General features: G+C 40.6%; 1 protein-coding gene and 1 long non-coding RNA gene across 16 annotated transcripts in view; one reads left to right on the plus strand and one right to left on the minus strand.

Moving 5' to 3' along the window:
- ROBO2 (roundabout guidance receptor 2) overlaps positions 1-19,763 on the minus strand; it is a 766,105-nt gene that overhangs the window by 307,819 nt on the left and 438,523 nt on the right. For all 15 annotated transcript variants that reach the window (XM_072138549.1, XM_072138552.1, XM_072138553.1 and 12 more), the window contains exon 2: positions 2,356-2,682. In XM_072138549.1, coding sequence (XP_071994650.1) covers positions 2,356-2,682 — 327 coding nt within the window. The remainder of the gene's footprint in view (positions 1-2,355; positions 2,683-19,763) is intronic.
- The window catches only part of LOC140119479 (uncharacterized), a 51,927-nt gene continuing 47,653 nt past the window's right edge, over positions 15,490-19,763 (plus strand). Inside the window, exon 1 of the long non-coding RNA XR_011853375.1 lies at positions 15,490-15,617. This is a non-coding gene — a long non-coding RNA (uncharacterized lncRNA). The remainder of the gene's footprint in view (positions 15,618-19,763) is intronic.

Below are 19,763 nucleotides of genomic sequence, written 5' to 3' on the forward strand. Positions count from 1 at the left end.
TGGGAGGGCCACACGGCCAAATCCCAGTCCATGGCGGTGCCTGTTGAGGGGAGCAGTAAATAATGAATCCATAGGGGACTGTATATAATTCAACTATGATGGGGCTGTATATAAAATAACCATGACAGGGGTGTGAGGGAATGATAAACGAGGGAATATTTTAATTAGATTCTGAATTTCTAATGCCACCAGATCACTGCAAAGGGGCCCACAGAGGCACTTGTGCCCAGGGGTCTACTGAGACCTGGAGCCGACCCTGAAAGTATGTAGTGTGTGTAGGGACATAACATAGGGAATAATTGGGGACAAAAGTAGAGTTCTTAGAAAATATCTACTTGAAATGTTATTTCACAAAAAAAATATATATAGTTTTTCTAAAAAGGACATGTAAGGAGTGATGACACGTCCCCTTTAAGAAAATTCATAAAAATAAATAAAACTGAGGCAAATAAATGTAAAAAAGGACCAAAATTCAATTTAAAATGTATTTAATATAAACTATATAACTGACACGAAAAAACAATTTCACATTTAAAAAAAAAACAAAAAACGATTTGAGCAATAAATTGATATCCATCTATCTCCAAATCAAAAAGAACAGGAATAATATTCCGAATTGGAAGAGCGCGATATTAAAACTCAACTAAGAGCTATGCTATTATTGTGTCAGATGAGGATCTGTGCTGTGAATCCCCAAAGGGCACAATTGAAGAATTCAGTCAGCTATGCTTCAAAGGCTGAATGAAAAGTGAAGCCGCCTTTCTTTCTGGGCCCATGGAACCATTACAGAGATGATGTTATGGTTTTAAATAATGTTCTGTGATCTATCCCTCGAAATATCTAACCCGCACTTTTCTTTCACAAGCTTTAATGGCGGCTCCCACTTCAGTCGTGACCTTCAGACGGCTTATGTGCGAGGCCTCTCTGTAGACGGGGGTGGTGAGATCAAGCGGCGGGTCCTAGTAGGGGTAATGTCTTAGTGTTTGCTCGGTACACATTTGAATTGCAAAGCACACAGAGGAATAGCAACCGATAGATCAGGCGAAATAAAGGCAACAATGCTTTCATTACGGAACGACAGGGATTTTATAACATTTCATTAAAATTCCGCAGCTTTTGGATATATTTCCATTGTCCTGCTATAAAATCGAGATATATTTACAACCGGGGAATGGTAACCTATTGGAAATTTCTATAGACGACATTGGATTCCCAGACTGCTGGAATCGGTAATATATAAAGGAAGAAGCAATCATAATAATAAACTATGGTCTATAGAAAATTCTAGATTTACCATATACAATAGATGGTTTTGTGGATTCATAGTGATGGGTATTACAATACAAAATAAATCCAGGCAAAGAATAATAACTTGGAAGGTCATAAGGCAATTTTACTTCTAATAGTTACACAGAGTTACTTTCAGTGGACCTACCGAAAACCTAAAACAAAGTCTACCAGCAGTTTTGACCATAAAAAAAATCTTGTTTGTTGTTAGAAGGAGCAGCAGGACTGTGAAAAACGCATTTATATTCCATTAGCTTTAAAAAGAACCCGTCATCAGGCTTTCAGCATTAAACAGAATGACAGGTTCACACAGAGTTTGTCATAAATAGCTTATATCACTTTTTAAAAAGTAGCTAGTACCTTGCTTGGAGAGTCACAGGGTTGTTTTTTTTCTTCATCTGAGTCACTTGGCTCAGCTCCCTCATTCCCACTCCATCAGGAATAAGGGAGGGGGGGGGGGCTAAGAAAGACTTTGACTCTTTGTGACTCGCTGCAGAGAATTCCTAAGGAAGGGGAGGTGAGGGAGTTGAGAAAGACATTTGTTGTGTGCAACTTGCAGAAGAGAATTCCTGAGGGAGGGGAACTGAAGGAGCTGAGAGAGAAAACTCATAGAAAACTGTGACTCAGTGAAACTCTTGCCAAGTTGACAGCAACCTGTTAACAGAACCTGTCAATTGTGAAACCCGATGACAGGTTCCATTTAACAAATGCAATGGACCCTCAGTTCCATGAATTAAAACTGTAACTGGCTTCTAGTTGAATATCAGAACTGTAACTCAGAGCAGAGGGGAGGGACTGTAGAGCAGCTCATTTAAGAAAGCTAACGCCACAACTATTTTGCACAGTCCAGCTGCTACTAATAAAACACACATAGGTAAGGTTACACAACTCAACAGAGACAATGCCTAATACTGTCTTTAGTTTTGCGTAGTCAAAATTGCTACAATATTCCCATTACAGAAATATAAAAGTAAGGTGAGGCCAAATTCAGGGTTTGGTTGGCTGTGGATGACTCTTGTCTTTGGTTTTCCTACATAGAATATCAAAATGCCCTAAGGCTTGACTTACAGGCAACTTCCAGAGATGCATTTCGACTCATGGCTTCCCCAAGGTAATTCCGGGCAACGCACACGTAGCTTCCTTCATCCGGTTTACTCCTCCGCCCATGAACAATACGTAAAAAAAATAAAGATCCGCTGGGGAGCAGCATGCGGTGGGAACGGGGGTCATCTTTGTCGGTTTCTACTCTTTCAAGGTCTTTGTACCACTCAATGGTCGGTGCAGGTCGGCCTTCTGCTTTGCAGTTTAAGGTGGTGGGCTCTCCCTTGGACACAATTACATCTGATGGATGTTCTACAATCCGAGGAGGAAAATCTTCCTGACGGAGCCGCGATCCTGGAGAAAAATAAAAGTGAATATGTTCATTAATTTCTCCTATAAAGATTACAGACTAGTCATGGGCATTAGTATAAATTATCCAATGATAAAAGCTAAAGATAATCAAGTGTTATAGCCTCTCCAAGTGTAGTGGGAGATTGTCCTCACACTGCTGTGCTCTTAGTTCTCTGCATTGATCTGCTATACCACCCCTCCTCACGAATTTGGAACTTTTTGGACCAATACACTGTTACTGTATCATCGTATCAAAGCCTTAAGTAATCGCAACAACCTATCCAGTTTGTAAAATTTCTTATAAGCGCCACTCTGCAACTTTTACATATTTGTACTAAACCCTCAAACCTAAGCCAAACTCACAACTCCATTGCACCACTATGCTAAGTTTGATTCAGTTAAAGGTAGAAGGTCCCGGTGTTTTGGTCCAAATCCGGATGTTAAAATGTGGACATAGAAATTTAGATAAAGTTACAGGATGCCGCCTTTTAAGCAACCAGAAAGAAATTTGCTTTTCTTCCATTCCCATGAATAAATAAGCGAGTAACAGGATCTTATTTAATGACTTAGGCCTCACAATTGAGAAAGGTGTTATAGGTTCCCATGTGGGCAGTGAATGTCTATGTGCTGTACATTATAGAACTACACTCTCTAATACTAAGAGGTGTCATGCAGGATGTGTGTGATTAGTGCGGAGCTACGGAGCTCATAATAACCACCAAACCTACGGCTCATTCACACATTGCACATTACACTGCATTTTACATTTTATATCTACCTGATACTTCCAGAAAATTGAAGTTATTAAAAGATGTCATAATATAGAAGCATATACACGATCTATCTATCATCTATCTATCTATCTATCTATCTATCTATCTATCATCTAACTGTAGGAAGGAGGCAGCACTCCAGGGTACGTGGAAACGGGTGAAGCTTTATTCCATGTGCTTCACCCGTTTCCACGTACCCTGGAACTTCCTACAGTTACCTAGACGGACCCTAGCCAGGGGACCTACGGCTGCTGCACCCTAGCCTACCTGTGCTGCTTCAGACTTTCCTTTTTTATCTATCTATCTATCTATCTATCTATCTATCTATCTATCTATCTATCCATCTCATATCTATCTATCTATCTCCTATCTATCTATCTATCTATCTATCTATCTATCTATCTATCTCATATCTATCTATCTATCTATCTATCTATCTATCTATCTATCTATCTATCCATCTCATATCTATCTATCTATCTCCTATCTATCTATCTATCTATCTATCTAATATCTATCTATCCATCTATCTATGTATTGTCTATCCAGGGGCGCAACTTGGAGAGGTAGGGCCCCATAACAGGCTTCTGAATGGGGATCATCTTTCCCTCTTAAAAAGTATATATATTTGTATTTTCACACATGCAAGCTACGGTCACCAATTTATACACTCATGCGCTCACATATACACACACCGTGCCATATACTAAGGTACAGCATATACACACACATATATTGCCATATACGGTACTCAGGTACAGCATATATACACACATACGGTAAATACACCCACCATACACCGTCGACACATACAGTATATACATCACAGATACAGAATATACACATCACATATATGTTAATATACATATTATTCTGTATATATGTATATAATGGTGCACATCCTCCATTCTTTAGTGTGTCATGTTGGATGACTGGGCCCCCTGACACTGCAGGCCCTATAGTAGCTGCTATTACTGTAGTTATACCCCTGTAGCTACCTATCATCTATCATCTCAGTGCCTATAGTTGTGCCTGGTTCTTGCAGTCGGGGAGTACCGTGATGTTCTTGTTCCTGTAATCTTAAATGAGTCCCTATAATGTTTTTTCCTTTTTGAATTGGGGCCCAGGAGCTTACAATTACTAATAAGTGCACAGTACTTTTATTTAGTTTACTTTATAACATGAAAAGTTTCCTTCTTCCTGAAAAATAGCAGTCATTGAACTGCACCTGCAGTAATTTGTGCCAAGAAGCAAACCCAGCTCTGCTGCATCCGTACGTCACGTCTCATTGAGGTCACTTTGGTGACTATATCTGTCGTGATTGCCATCCGCACTCCCCAATGTTAGTATTGGGAACTTTGTAAGTACTATTAATTGGCTGGGAAGTTATTGTTGCTCAGTAATTTGTTTGAGGAGTGGGCTGAAGGCGAGAAGAAGACGCATTCACCATCTCACCGCCATCTGTTCAAAGCCAAATAAACAAGGATCGGTGCAGCGGTGCATGGAAAGACCAGGTACAGGCGGCACTAGACTCCCATCCGTGTCTTAAGGAGAGGAAGCAACCCAGCTGTTGTGTGAGAGTGGGGAGACCAGCCTGGGGGACCATAACTTGTTCTAATTATTACTGAACTGTACCATCCACTGGAAGCTTCCCCGCACAGCGGAGCCGCCTGTACTCCACCATCTGCCATCAATAATACAGCAACACTCACTCTTTTATTTAAAAATTCATGATATCCATCTGCAGAACTTTTACAGATATATCCGCAGCGTAGGACTATCAAAAAGGAGGTGATTTTTCCATACGGATACCTGTAAATAGCTTATCCTGTGCACTTCCTGATATACAATGGGCGCCATTAATAATAGAGCGGAGCAGATGGCGGCATTTACAGTAGTCTGTATTCTGCCTCCGGCACAGGAGGTCGTAAAGTAGTCTGCGCTTCCTATTAAGGGATAGACGTCAGTTTTTTCTTTAGATATGGGGGTATTTAGGTAGAAGTTGCCCCAAAGTCTCCTCTACCATATAAATGGCACATATAAATGGGGGGGGGGGGGGGGGCACTCGCCGGATCTATCAGGAGACTGTGGCTGAGTTGGTTTAGAATAGCGCCATATGGGTAGTGGGAAGGTGCGGGGCAGCAAAGCCCTCTGCCGGCCTGCTGCATGGCACAGCCCCCTCCATGCCCACCTGGCGTACAGGGGGTAGAGGTCGCAATTCCTGGGTTTTTACCTGGAATTGCGTGAAAAACACATATATATATATATATGTCTATTTTCAGGTGTGCTTTATGTGGCCCTAAAATAGTGTAGTGTCATGTTGTGCCCAAATTAACAAAACATACCGGGGCACATGTATCAAACTTTTAACTTTTTCTTTATTTTTTGTGACTTTTCATGGCGCATTTTCTCATTTGCAACTTTTTTTTTTTTTTTGCGACTAAGACAGTCTCCCTTCCAATTTGGCCAGTGTCTAGTTTTCTGTAGTGTTCCCCGAGTTATCACCTGAATCCAGATGGGAAAATTGTGATTTTTTTTAAAGTCTAAAAAAAATAGCAAATTTTGTCTCAAATTTAAAGCTGCCCCGACCGGGTAGAGAAAGTAACTTAGAACTGATTGAGACTTTTTGTGACTTTTGTTTTAAAAAGTCGCAAATTCATTAAAGACCAAACGCCACATGTAACCATAAGGAAAAACAACTGAAAAGCCAAAAAAAAAAGCCAGACTCACAATACACGTGCATCACTGAATCCAAATCATCATACAGTATAATACCCTTCATACTCATATAAAGAGTATCATCATACTCTACATCGTCTAAATAACTATACATTGGCTAAATAACCGTATAATATGAGGCTATAATAATATTGATGTATTATGCAGTAGCAATGTACCACAAAATAATGCCCCAATAAAGTGCCCTACATGTACAGGCAGTCCCCAGGTTACATACAGGATAGGTTCTGTAGGTTTGTTCTTAAGTTGAGTTTGTATGTAAGTCGGAACTGTATATTTTATAATTGTAATCCCAGCCAGAATTTTTTTGGTCTCTGTGACAATTGGATTTTAAAAATGTTGGGTTGTCATAAGAACCAGGATTAACAATAAAGCTTCATTACAGACACCTGTGATAACTGTTATAGCTGATTATTTTAGCCTAGGGCTAAAGTACAGTAAATTACCAACATCCAGAGGTCCGTTTGTAACTAGGGGTCGTATGTAAGTCGGGTGTTCTTAACTAGGTGACCGCCTGAATAACGCTGCATTAACCCTAACATTTATAATAATGTGATTCTACGATGGTAAAATAACTGAACTAAAGGGAGTCAAAATAATACCACCACATGGTGTCTAAATAATACCTACATATGTACAGTGAATCTAAATATACCTAAATAATACTGCTATAGCTAAGACACTTGGTGGTCATCCGGGAAATGGAAGTGTACAGCATTATGTGGGACTGGACGGGTCCCCTATCTATAAGGCAGGATACCCTGTATTCTATGGAGAAGCTTGTGGAAACATCCACATGTGTGGCTATAAATAATACATCTATCTGTGGTCTTTGTAGGTGACTATAAACCTTCGCTTTACTTCTCCGGACACGGTGTATTTCCCGATAAAAGATCCAATTTATCATCCATCTGAGCGATCACAGGGAACAAACTTTGTAACCATGGATTTCTTCCACCTAATGAGAAAACCAATCCTATTATTCCATACTGCACCCCGGTGGAAATAAGGCCAGGGATTGTGTGATTTTCTATTAGAATTAATGACACTTCTAGAAGTTGCCACCTTACCGTAAAAATGAATCCAAGTGGGTTTGATACACTTTATAGGCAACTAATGATTTCTATCCTGTTTAAGACACCGAAAATCAAATGTGACCAGCAGAAAGCGTCGCCTGATGTTACAAAACTTCGGAGCGTTCTATCGGAAGCCATCCAGAACGCGGGAATGAGGAGGATGAGACATTCCACTGCACAGACTGAGAGGTGCGAGGACATCTACTCGGTGTACTGAGCCGGAGGATCCCATTTCCTATGGTGCCGCATAATTGAAAGTGGGGTATTAACCAGTTCACCAACCTAATAGATACGGTATTTACCTCAGTTCAACGCTTTCCCACTTCCTCACCTCTATTTAAATGGTAATGCTCCTCTTTTGACTTGAAAGCAGCTTTTTCTGTTTAAAATAATTGAGTGTCTCTTTAAATTTCCCATTCCCGAGCTGTCATGGCGGGTAAGAGGCAGCGTGACTAAATAATAAATTGGGCACCAAATAGATATCCATAATGATACACTTTGCTTCTTTTGTATCCCAAAATGGAAAACCATTTTGCGCCACAGTATCGATAATGTCACAGAATTACCCGGCGATTTTCTAGTCAGAAAAATGAGACAAATGACTGATAGGTTCAAAGTTATATGAAAGGGAAAGGAATTGGAATAGTTTCTTCATTATATTCCGTTTTCCGGTATCTTAACGTATGTATGTACTCTATATACAGGCTGTGGGGAAAGTTTTATACAAAAATGGGGTACTGGGTGGCAAGTACAGTAAGGACCCCTCACCGGCAAATGTATTCAACATCCCAGGTAGTGAAGAGGCTGAATGTAAATTGTCAGGTGATCTCAGTGGAGTCAATGGTAGATCCAGATTTCCCAGGCGGATAGAAGTTTCCAGTTTGATGCTCCCTAAAATGAGAAAGCCCTGGCCAAATATTCTTAGTAACTACAAGTGGCACTACCAGATCTGCACCCTCCAGTTTCTTTCTCCCTTTCTTCTTGTCATCTTCCTTCCGTACTTCCTTCTTTCCTACCTTTAACCCTTCCTTCCTTCCTTCCTTCCTTCCTTCCTTGTTCTCTCTCATTCCCTTCCTTCTTTTTTCCTACCTTTTTTCCACTTTTCCTCATGACTTCCTATCATCTATCTACCTCACTTCCTTCTTTCCTGCCTTTCTTCCTTTCTCCCTACTTTCCTTCTTCTCCCTTATTTTCTTTCTTCCTTTTATCTACCTTTTTTTCCCTTTCTTCTTGACTTCCTTTAAACTGTCTTCCTCACTTCTTTCTTCCCTACCTTCCTTCCTTTCCCTTATTCCCTTCCTTTTTTACTACCTTTCTTTCGCCTTTTCTTCTTGACTTCCTCTCATCTTCCTACATCACTTCCTACTTTCCTACCTTTCTTCCTCCCTTTTTCCCCTCATTTTCTTTCTCTCTTTTTCTCACTTTCTTCTCAACTTCCTTTCATTTCTTTCCTCACTTTCTCCCTTCTTGCCTTCCTTTTGTCTTTCCTTTCTTATTTTCTCTCACTACCTTCCTTCTTCTCTTCCCCATTTCCTTCCTCTTTTTCCAACCCCCCTTCTACATGATTTCTTTTCATTCTTCTTTCTTGTCTTTTTCACTTCCTTCCTTTCTTCCACTGTTTCCCTCTTTTAACATCTTTATTCCCTTTGCTACCTCTCATCTTTCCTCTCTTGCCTTCCATTCTCTCTGTCTCTCTGTTATCCTCCTGCTCTAAATCTATTGGACATCTGGTATCTCAAACTACTGACCACTATTGACCCATGGAACACAATAGTTGTGCAGCAACCTCTAGTAAGCACCATAGGGTCCACCTCTAGGCTTCTATCATATAGCAAAACATTCAACCTGTGTGGTTTCTGTATAGAATTGAAGTGCTCTGGTCCATTTTTTACTAAGATAACATGCAATGTGCCTCTAGGGCATGTCGGAGGGTGTTAACGGCCTACAATGAGGTACTATTAGTCTTTCTCAGGGTCATTACTGTCTGGGACTTGTGGTGATATAACACCTGCACTTACATCTATGCCTATGACCCGCAACACAGTTTATCTACTTAGATTCATTAAATTTAATGACTTCAACTTTTACAGTTCCATATGTTGCTCTTCTAGGCTCGGTTTTGATGGACACAATCTGTATCTCTCAAGGAGCCCTTAATACACAATCAGAATTTAATAACATTGAATTCACGGCAACAATTTTCAGCCCGACATCTGTTACTGTTCAGAAGTTGTAGAGCTGATTGAATAATGATGCCGAGATCTTCATTTTGCATCCTCGTTGCACATCAAGGGCCGCGCTTTTCCCTCCAGTAAACTCACTATACAAAATGCCTTATGTTTTCTTCCCTTCCCCAGGCTGCCTTTATCTCACTTCATCCCTCTGTAAAACACTACAATGATTCCTCACGTCAGCCGGCAAGATGGTGTCCTGCTTCCATGACTGGCACAGCCACAATGAGACTCCATGCCTTCTGGGTGCCCAAGCCAAGGAGGAAGCAACGACGGCACCTGCTGAGGGCGATCTATCCGCAACAAAGAGAACATTTACACATAAGGGACAATGAGGCTCTTCTGATTATTTAGGGGAAAGGTCGATGGATCATACAACTAAAACTGATTTAACTGGAAATACCTGTGTGTATAACAAGAATAGTGGTTGGAGACCTGTGGTGGGAGTTTACATCAAACACTGCAGGGGTACCATATATTTATTCCAAAATCTAAACTGGGTCCACGTTAAAGGAATTTTCAATAGAAAGGGCAGTATACTATACAGAACTTAAAGGGGTTTTACCAAGTTAACATGTTATTCTCTATTCACAGGATATTGTAAGGGTCCGATTGTTGGGACCCCCAATGATCACAAGAAGAGGATCTTTGGCAATTCAGAGAATTGGGGTCTGGTTCTCAATAATGCATGGAGCAGAAGGTTGAACATAGATTCTGCTGTGCATTTCAATTGTATTGGGTGCCGGATATTAATCTGCTATCTCCAATATTGAAATATACAGTGCATGGGAATGCTACACATAGCACTGTGCTCAGAAATTTTCAACACTCCCTTAGTATTGAATGGAGCGGCATAGCACATGTTTGGTCTGCCACTCCATCTGTTGGGGCAGGACCCCCATTCTTTGGATCGTTGGGGGTCCGTTCTCATGATCGGTGGAGGTCTCAGCAATTGGACCCACACCGATAACATTGTTATACTCTATACTTTGGATAGGGGATAACATCCTAACTTTGTATAACCCTAAACCCTTCGCACAATTTTTGCATCACTTTTAATAATGGCTGCCCAGGGCGAGCACAGGGAGGAGTGTGGCACGGCCGTACATACAGGGAAAGATAAAGCAGGCTCTATCTTTTTCCAGAGTATAGTACAGTAGGGGGTGGGCAATACGTCCATTCAAATGGATGGATGTATTGCCCATTTAAATGCAAATGGCTTTATGCTACCCGTACCGAAACAGTACAGTACTGATAGCACATAACTGAAAAAAAAAACATTTTTGTGAAAGAGGCCTTACATGGTACAAAGCCCAGCTGACCATGGATGACTGAGGGTTCATGTGTTTATAATAAAAACTGGGAAGTAAGAAGCGATGGTTGGCCAATTGCACCAAGATCAGCCACCTTGTGTGTTTTGTAAGGGATTGGTCTCAAGGTAATCAAATATGGTCGGAAGAAAGGGATAGAAAAGAAATGTAAGGGGTTTGCATATGAAGCAAAATTATCTGCTATCTACAGGTTCAGGGATAAGTTGTAGATCAGAGCTACCGAATCTGCATCAATCATGAGAATGTGTTGTCCCTTGTGCCCATGTATATATGGAGTGGGGTTGTGCAGGTGCAGTACTCGGCTATCTCTGTGTGACTCCCACTCCATGTAGATAGGCCTAGAAGGATTTTGTAATATGCAATTTGCCACAAAGGGGAACATTTATCATACACTGGAGCACGTGCCGGATTCGTCATGATAAATCCCGTTGGTCAGCTATGATGCTATGTAGGCCAGGTCTGGCAGGAATGCCCCTCGCCAGACCACTGAACCACCTGGGTATTGCTCTAAGTTGAGACTAAATCACTGTTTTTATAGCTGTTATAAATCTCCACCAAAGTGTCTAAATAATACCACCGGACAACAGTATATAACACATGTAGTTCCCAAATAAGACCAACCCTGCCCTCAAAACATTGCTGGGTTGTGCCCATTCCCTATAGCTAGGTCTTCTGCCTCCACGCGCTTATGGCTAGAAGCCATTGATGTACAGTGGGACCTATGCTCCGGACACATGGGCCTGGAGTATCTATGTAGTGAGAATATACAATTAGTATTGAACTCCATATCACAGATTGTGTGATAAAAACACATGAATGGGACACATCGTCATTTACTGGCTGCCATCTCCTTATCTTGTGATCTCCTAGAGAGGATCTGAAGATATAAAGGTTTAGTGTTCTGCCCAAATGAAGGCGTCTTTATTCCCCGGAGACTCCGGAGTGATTTGTATTTGTAGATGTTCTTAACTAGGTCCTGGTTAGCATCTCCTATTAGTCATTCCTATAGACATAATGGAGCTAAGAAGTAAGAAAAAGAAGAATCTCTAAATTTAGCGCTTTCCACGGCGAGCAGCATGACGCGGGATGGCCATTACACTACAACAATTCACTTTATTATTCCATGACCTAGATAAAGCTGTGATTTAATGAATACCCACATAGTAAATGTACGAGGATGAATGAGCATGGCCCTGGTCTCTGCAGAGCATCACGACAGTATACATGCGGGGAAGAGGGCTTATGTTTGCTGAATGAACTGTTCACATATGTTCTATACATGCAAATTTCATCCTGTACCTTACATCACCTTCACAAACTCTTAACTTTTTGGACCTTTCAATTGGTGCCTTTCCATTGATTTTGGAGCAGATGGAATTTTCCCTGTAGACCCTATCATTCGCGAATTATATGTTGGGTACCCCATGCTTCCGCCCACCTAATAGTAGAGAAACTAACATATTGGTTGCCCAACTTAGCACTACTGATTACTCAGAAACAATAAGGATCAGATAGATAGATAATTCTAACAGAAATCGGTGGGGTGACTTGTCCCTATACTAGAGGTAATGCTCTTGTCCCTATAAAGAGGTTAATGGGTAAAAACTAAGAAGGCAACTTAGAAGAAGCCCTAAATTCTATATAAAGTCATATACTCCAATTTATATGACTAGATATGAGTGAAGCAGCACAAATCCGAATCTTCTGGTGCTTCTTGATAACTAAGTCCTATGGTTGGAAGGTCATGGAAACCATGAAGACCTCCTAGAGCCATTTTCGGCATGCTCCGATGCTTATCCCTAGTTACATTTCCGAAGAAATGTAAAGTAGGTTAAGTCAAGGATCCCTGATCTTAACAAAAATTCTGCCATGACCAGGGAGAGGCGCCAAGCAATGGGCTCCAGGAGAACAGTCAAGACTTCCATGACCTCGCATCTTAGACCAATTCGATTCAGACCTAAATTAAGTATTTTGAAAAAATGTTGCCAAATATAATGAATGAAATTTTTCAGAAATTCCCTTTTCTCGAGATATACCCAAACCCTTTAATTCACGAACTTGTATACTTTCTATATAGGAGATGAGATTTATTAATTCCTCCATGGGGAGTAAATTAATACCGGGATATCTTTAATGGGGAAGGTCATTAAAGCAAACAAGGTCCTGTTGGGCGAATTAACCCACCACAGTCATCCCCCCACTAGGATAATGTGTTTTGTGATAAAAGCAGGCTGTCAGGTCCCAAACAATTTATGATGGCAAATACATTGCCAAACAAATACCACCAGGTTTCCTTTCACGGCCACAAGCTAAGGGTCTCGAGAGCAGCAATCATCTGCAGCCAGCTCAGCGAAAGACGAATCTTCAGGTCTTGGCAGTGTAACAAGAACTTGAGCTGAGTGATACTAGGGGTGAGATTTTTTCCCTCTGTAAGTAACTTAATGAATGAAGTACTAATTAACATTATGGCATTGATAAATGGAGAGAGAGATTAGGGACGTACTCGATATTCAGACCTGCCCAGATGGACTGTCAAAGCCACATTAATTCCTATCTCATTGAAGCATCTGCCTCTCCCATAATCCACTAGCCCTTGGTATGAACAACACAAACTGTTGTGACTCAATTCGATTTATATCAATCTAATTTCTTTTAATCCAATTTGTATTCCTATCTACTACCTTCTAATCACTTAAATCTTCAGTCTCCATCTGGTAAATTTTCTCTCAAAATTAAGCAAGCAGATGCCTCCGCAATTGTCTTGCACAGTCAGGCTAATCGCGCCCTCGCAGTGGCCTACACAAGGCATTTATTCTGTACGTGACTCTCAGCGCTGCCCTTCCTGTTACCAAACATGGTGGCTCGGGGATGGCCATTTTGTCAACCATTAATTGGTTCATTTGAATTACAGTGATATTGTAGATGCCAGAGACAAAGGCACCAGCGATGGAGACCTATAGGCTGATAACACAATGGACTCATTTGTCATATGGACACTCTTGATAATATTGCTTTGAAAGGAGGAAAGTATTGAAGCAGAATGCATTGTCTATTAAATTGTGCTTGGCAGAATCCTGCCAGTCTCAAGGTCCTTCGTAGCCTTGGATCCTCCATGTTCTTTGTTCTGCTTTATATTATGGTTGCTATCAGCTGGGTTCTTCTCCCCACCTTACACCTCCTACCATCTGCAGCCAAATGCGAGCAAGTAATTAATTTAGATTTTCCAAAAACATCAGCAGACGCCCCGTTTATAATGAGTGGACCTATCCTTCTATTTTATATACCAACTATGATGTAGTCAGTCTATTCACTCTACTTGATGTACCTTTCAGCAGGAGTTGGACCTGGCCCTACCATTACACTAAATTATACCATTAGTGGTATGCCGTACTACTTCTATAGCACCATGAGTGTGACACACATGAGAACACACAGTAGCTGTTGGAAAGCTAATCCTATTTACTCCTATATACATGTATGCTCAGTTATCAGGGCCGGCGCCAGCACTGGGCGCACTTGGGCAAGTACATAAAGGGGGTATGATAAACTAGGAAATATTTTAGAGAACAGAAGACTGTTTTCGTTTTTTAATTTTTGCCACGTGAGTTTACTGCAAAAGGGCCCACTGAGGCTGTGTCGCCCAGGGGCCTACTGAAACATGGAGCCGACACTGTCAATTAGCATCAGTGTTTTCTGAAAAGGGGAGAGCAAATAAAGTTGCAAACACTTCAGTGTTTCAAAGGATCGGGCATGTGAAAAATTAACATGGCTGATCCTTTCCTGTCTCGACTTTATCTGACAGTCGAAATTTACCTTGACCCTATATGAATATGGAGATTTACTTGTATGTGAAAGGGCACTAAAAGATACATTGGGTCACATTTCTTGGGGCTTGTACATCTTAAATGAGGCAAAGAAACCCTGATAGACGGATTTTTTTTTGCATTTCTATGAATCGTAAGTTGACAGGTTGGACTTGCTGGACCGCCATCTATTTTAAACTTATCGAGTAAGATATTATGATGATACTATCAGTATGCAAGGCCCTTTTATGAGCATACTGAACAAAATGTCCCATTATCTTGGCCCATGTGACTGTTATAGGGACATTTCTACATGGTGAAGAGACCTATGCGAAGTCCTCTGAAAACTGATGGGCAATCGGTTCAAGACTAGTCTTTTATGTATAGTGTGTTATGTGTTATCCGAATGCCCATAAGACATCAACTCCTCATGCTCCTTGGCCAGAAAAGTGCTGGTTTACAGAAGTTTTTTTTAGTATTTATTCATAATATTCTGAGAAATTCTATAACTGATACATTGTATAATGTCAGTATGAAGAATCTTTCTGCTAATAATATCGCGTGTGACACTACATTGCTGTTCGGAGCGTGAAATCCCCACATTTATTGCTAATTGTAGGCATCCAAGCTATTACTATTCCTCACGGCCGAACCCAGTGACTGAAAATAGAAGTCATAACTTGACAACTAAACACTTGAAAATCTATGAAACACGTTACTGTCATGCAACTATGTCAAGTGACCATCAAATAATCGTGCCAAACCCCTCTTGGAGTCATATAGTCTCATGTCCATGGCTACGTAACACAATAAAGGCGGCTTCACAAGAAATAAAATTCCCTATAATTAAATTGACGCATGAAACGCGCTGGGAAAAAAACGGCAGGAAATACAATTGGATACAAAAAAAGGAGAATAGAATGATTGAAATCAGATTCTTCAAGTTGAGTTCTATCCTCCGTTTTCCCAGGAGACTGGAAGAACCGTGAGTTACAATTAAACTCTAAAGAAAGTTATTTAATATGCATGTTGACAAAAAAGGAACAAGATATTAATCATGCGGAATTAGCATTTCCATTGAGGAGCGCGGGTTCAGCCCTGTGTTTCAATTCACAAGGAATCCGGCTGTTGGACTGTACGAGGCTGTAGGCCGCATTTATCGAAACATTGCAGCTTTCTGCTGACTGTCATTAAGAGATGAATAATTGGACGCCGCTTTACTTCTTTCCTTGATTAATCTGGCCGTCCCTTTAGCGCCTCGCTCTTTCAATGTGTCTCCACAAGTTGGAGGACAAAGGAATTTGTTTTAATCACTTGTGAATTCTATAGGGGAAATAATAGCTAATATACATAGAAAAAGGGATTCATTCTCCTCCTCGGTAATACGGGGTATGAAGCGTCATGGGTTACAATTATTCGGCTAATTATAAAACGCATTGTTAAAATGGACTCGGGCAAATGCTAGTGTAGAAAATCTGGGGTCATGGATCATGGTAATAGAGGCTGCACAAAAACATCTCACAAGATCAATGGGGAACGTATGGCAAATAATGCTCAGTCCTGATACTGAAAGGGGTATTCTTGTCTGGGCACTCACATTCAGTTTCATTTGTCCGCCATATATAAACATTTCTTCAATTAGATGTTTTGTAAAAAAAAATGTTCCTGTGTGAAGATAATTTTTTATAAATGTAGTCCTAGGGTCCTTGGATACGGCCACCTCTGCTGGAGTGATTGCACAAGGAAACAAAAAGTTTCTGAATATTAAATGTCCAGGAGTTATTACATGTCCCACAGTCGTCCTGTGGTAATGAACGCAGAATCCAGGGGGTCAGGCAGGACTCAATAGCACATGTGTGGCCACACCTGCCAAAATGTGAGGTGGTCGTATCCGAGGAAGCTATCTGGTTTCTAAGGGACAGCATGGCTACATTTATGAGAAATTATCTTCACACAGGAACATTTTTTTAATAACATCCAATTGAAGAAATGTTTATATATGACAAATGAATTTAATTAAATGTGAATGCCCAGATGAGAATACCCCTTTAACATATACAAAAAGAAGGTATTTTTTTCCATTTTAGACAATTTTTCTTGTACACTTTAAAAGATATTGCAAATTTGATTGTGATTTCAAAACGCCTATAGTCCTTTATAGTGCAAAAGTTTTCGTACAATATTGCACTTCAGTTTTCCAAAAAATGTCCTACATGTAGGAAAACATAAGGGCCCCCCGCATCAGTATAACCGGTCTTACACTGAAAAACATCCCAAGCGTGTCTGTTATATTATATACATTACAATGTGTCAAAATATTTCCAGTCCAATGAGAGAGTGTAAAAAATGACTATACAGGCGGTCCCCTACTTAAGGACACCCGACTTACAGACAACCCATAGTTACAGACGGACCCCTCTGCCCACTGTGCCCTCTGCTAAAGCTCTCTGGATGCTTTACTATAGTCCCAGACTGCAATGATCAGCTGTAAGGTGTCTGTAATGAAGCTTTATTGATAATTCTTGGTCCAATTACACCAAAAATTTTGAAACTCCAATTGTCACTGGGGCAAAAGAAAAAAAATTGTCTAGGACTTCCATTATAAAATATACAGTTTCGACTTACATACAAATTCAACTTAAGAACAAACCTCCAGACCCTATCTTGTATGTAACCCGGGGACTGCCTGTAATTACATAACAGATAGTAGTGGAGCGGGATGAGGCCCGGGCCATGGCGGGAACTGACAATGTTGTGATAGAAGCTACTCTACAATGAAATGTTTTCTTCTCTACCTAAAAACATCACCCATGTTCTATAAAAGAGCTCTCCCTCTATAATGGTGGTGTACTGTAACGTTACATAAACAGCAGTCACAACAGTAATCCGAGGAAGCAAGGAGTATTATAATCCGTGATACAGTATACAGCTATACATTGGTATTAGCAGTACTAGTTGTATAAGTAGTACAGTATTGTGTCAGCTAATTGGTTAAGTGATTCTTCCACAAAAGATTGGGTACTCCACTAAAGAATGGGTCCTCCACTAAAGATTGGGTCCTCCACTAAAGATTGGGTCCTCCACTATCGATTGGGTCCTCCACTATCGATTGGGTCCTCCACTAAAGATTGGGTCCTCCACTAAAGATTGGGTCCTCCACTAAAGAATGGGTTCACCACTAAAGATTGGGTCCTCCACTAAAGATTGGGTTCACCACTAAAGATTGGGTCCTCCACTAAAGATTGGGTCCTCCACTAAAGAATGGGTCCTCCACTAAAGATTGGGTCCTCCACTAAAGATTGGGTCCTCCACTAAAGATTGGGTCCACCACTAAAGATTGGGTCCTCCACTAAAGATTGGGTCCTCCACTAAAGATTGGGTCCACCACTAAAGATTGGGTCCTCCACTTTAATAACTAAGAACTACATACAATTCACACCAATGGAGATATCCAATGGAAATCTGTATGGAAAGAAATTGGTCAACAGATACTTTAGATGAATGTTGTCCAAACTTGACTGTCCAACCATCTAATGTGCACGGTGATGGCCCAATTCTTCCCATTGTCAGAGTTTGTTGTCGGAGGTGTCTATGGCTTATACATCTCTACTTACTGAGAGAACTTCCATGATCAGCTAAACCAGGTATACATATGTCCTGGGGTATGGGTAGAGAAATTGTTGAACACTTAGCAAACAGCTACTCCAAAATGTACCTATGGTATTCATGTCATGAGTGCTTCAATATAGATCATTTTGGACTAGACCACTAGGGTTTCCAGCATCATCCAGTTGGCCCAGATTGTATGGTCATGAAGGGACATTATCACTCTACTCAATTCTATTAGGACCCTGTTCTTGAGATTGGTAGGGTGCTGTGTCTAGGTACTTGCCATCCTGCTTCAATTCCATTAGCTATGAGTTACTGCATGCGTTTGTACCGTATATCTAACATAATCTAGCAAAACCTTATTTGGACAAAATATCCTTAACCCTTCATTGATATCAGACCAGCATCATCTCACATCTGGAGAAGGATCAGTATGCGGAGGACAGGAATGCCTGCGTCACTCCAGTATCCCCTCTGTATGTAGAACGAATATGCATTAGATTTGCTACGCCGCTATCTACAATCACATTGTTGTGGATACCAAAGATCAAAGCAAGTATGAAAAATCTGTTCTGTAAAGTTCTTCCAGGAGATGCAGGTCCCCCATGATGAATGTGCTCCTCTACCTATCTCCAGAGGGAACGTCTTATTCAAATAAACTATTCTCTTTAGGTATTTAATCTACTTTTGATCCATTCATTAAATCCCAAGGCACATAATAAGTATTCAATAGTTAAGGCCACGATTCAGAACGTGTAATCCTAACAAACTGTCCTCCTTCAATAGGGAAAAAACTAAAATATAACCAACCAAGGACGGATTAAGACCGCCATGGGCCCAGAGCTATATGAAAATTGGGGGCCACAAGTCTAATTTTTTTAATAGTTTGCCATTTACTGCCTACATATTGTACCAGAACCATATTTCTTGGGAAAGGAGGGGGTCTCTTCTGTAGGCTTTCAGTTTAAGGACCTTTAATGGACCATTAATGGTCCTGGAAGGTTTTTTGTATTCCTGTGTGTTAGGAAACAAATGTGTTAAATAATCCCTTTAAATTTGTCTCTATAGTCTAATGTTCAGATCATTTCTACTAATGAAACCCACATTGTAAAGTTATATCCCCTATGCAATGACAGTCACATGCCAAGGACAGGTGCTATCCTAAAGGATCACAGTGTAACCATTATCTCTAATATCCTGATATGCAAACGATCCACACACTCCTATAGGCACCGCTCCGTCTTGTAATTTAACCTCTGACAAATGAGCAAGAAGAAAATCACCGATAGAGAAAGAGCAACTGGTAATACTGAAATATTGAGTTTGTCCGGCACTAATAAGGTGCCTCAATACTCTGCTCTGCTGATCTTGTTAAGATAGAGTCTCTCGGAGTCAGATAACATTTCAGGATGACAGAAAACACAGAGAAGAGTTGGGAATAAATAGAGAAATCGCTCAGGAACGGGGGGAAAAGAGAAGGTGGATAAACACACGTCGTATACTGTATAGTCAGATGTATAGA

Source organism: Engystomops pustulosus, chromosome 2 (assembly GCF_040894005.1).
Source record: "Engystomops pustulosus chromosome 2, aEngPut4.maternal, whole genome shotgun sequence".
Lineage (NCBI taxonomy): Eukaryota > Metazoa > Chordata > Amphibia > Anura > Leptodactylidae > Engystomops > Engystomops pustulosus.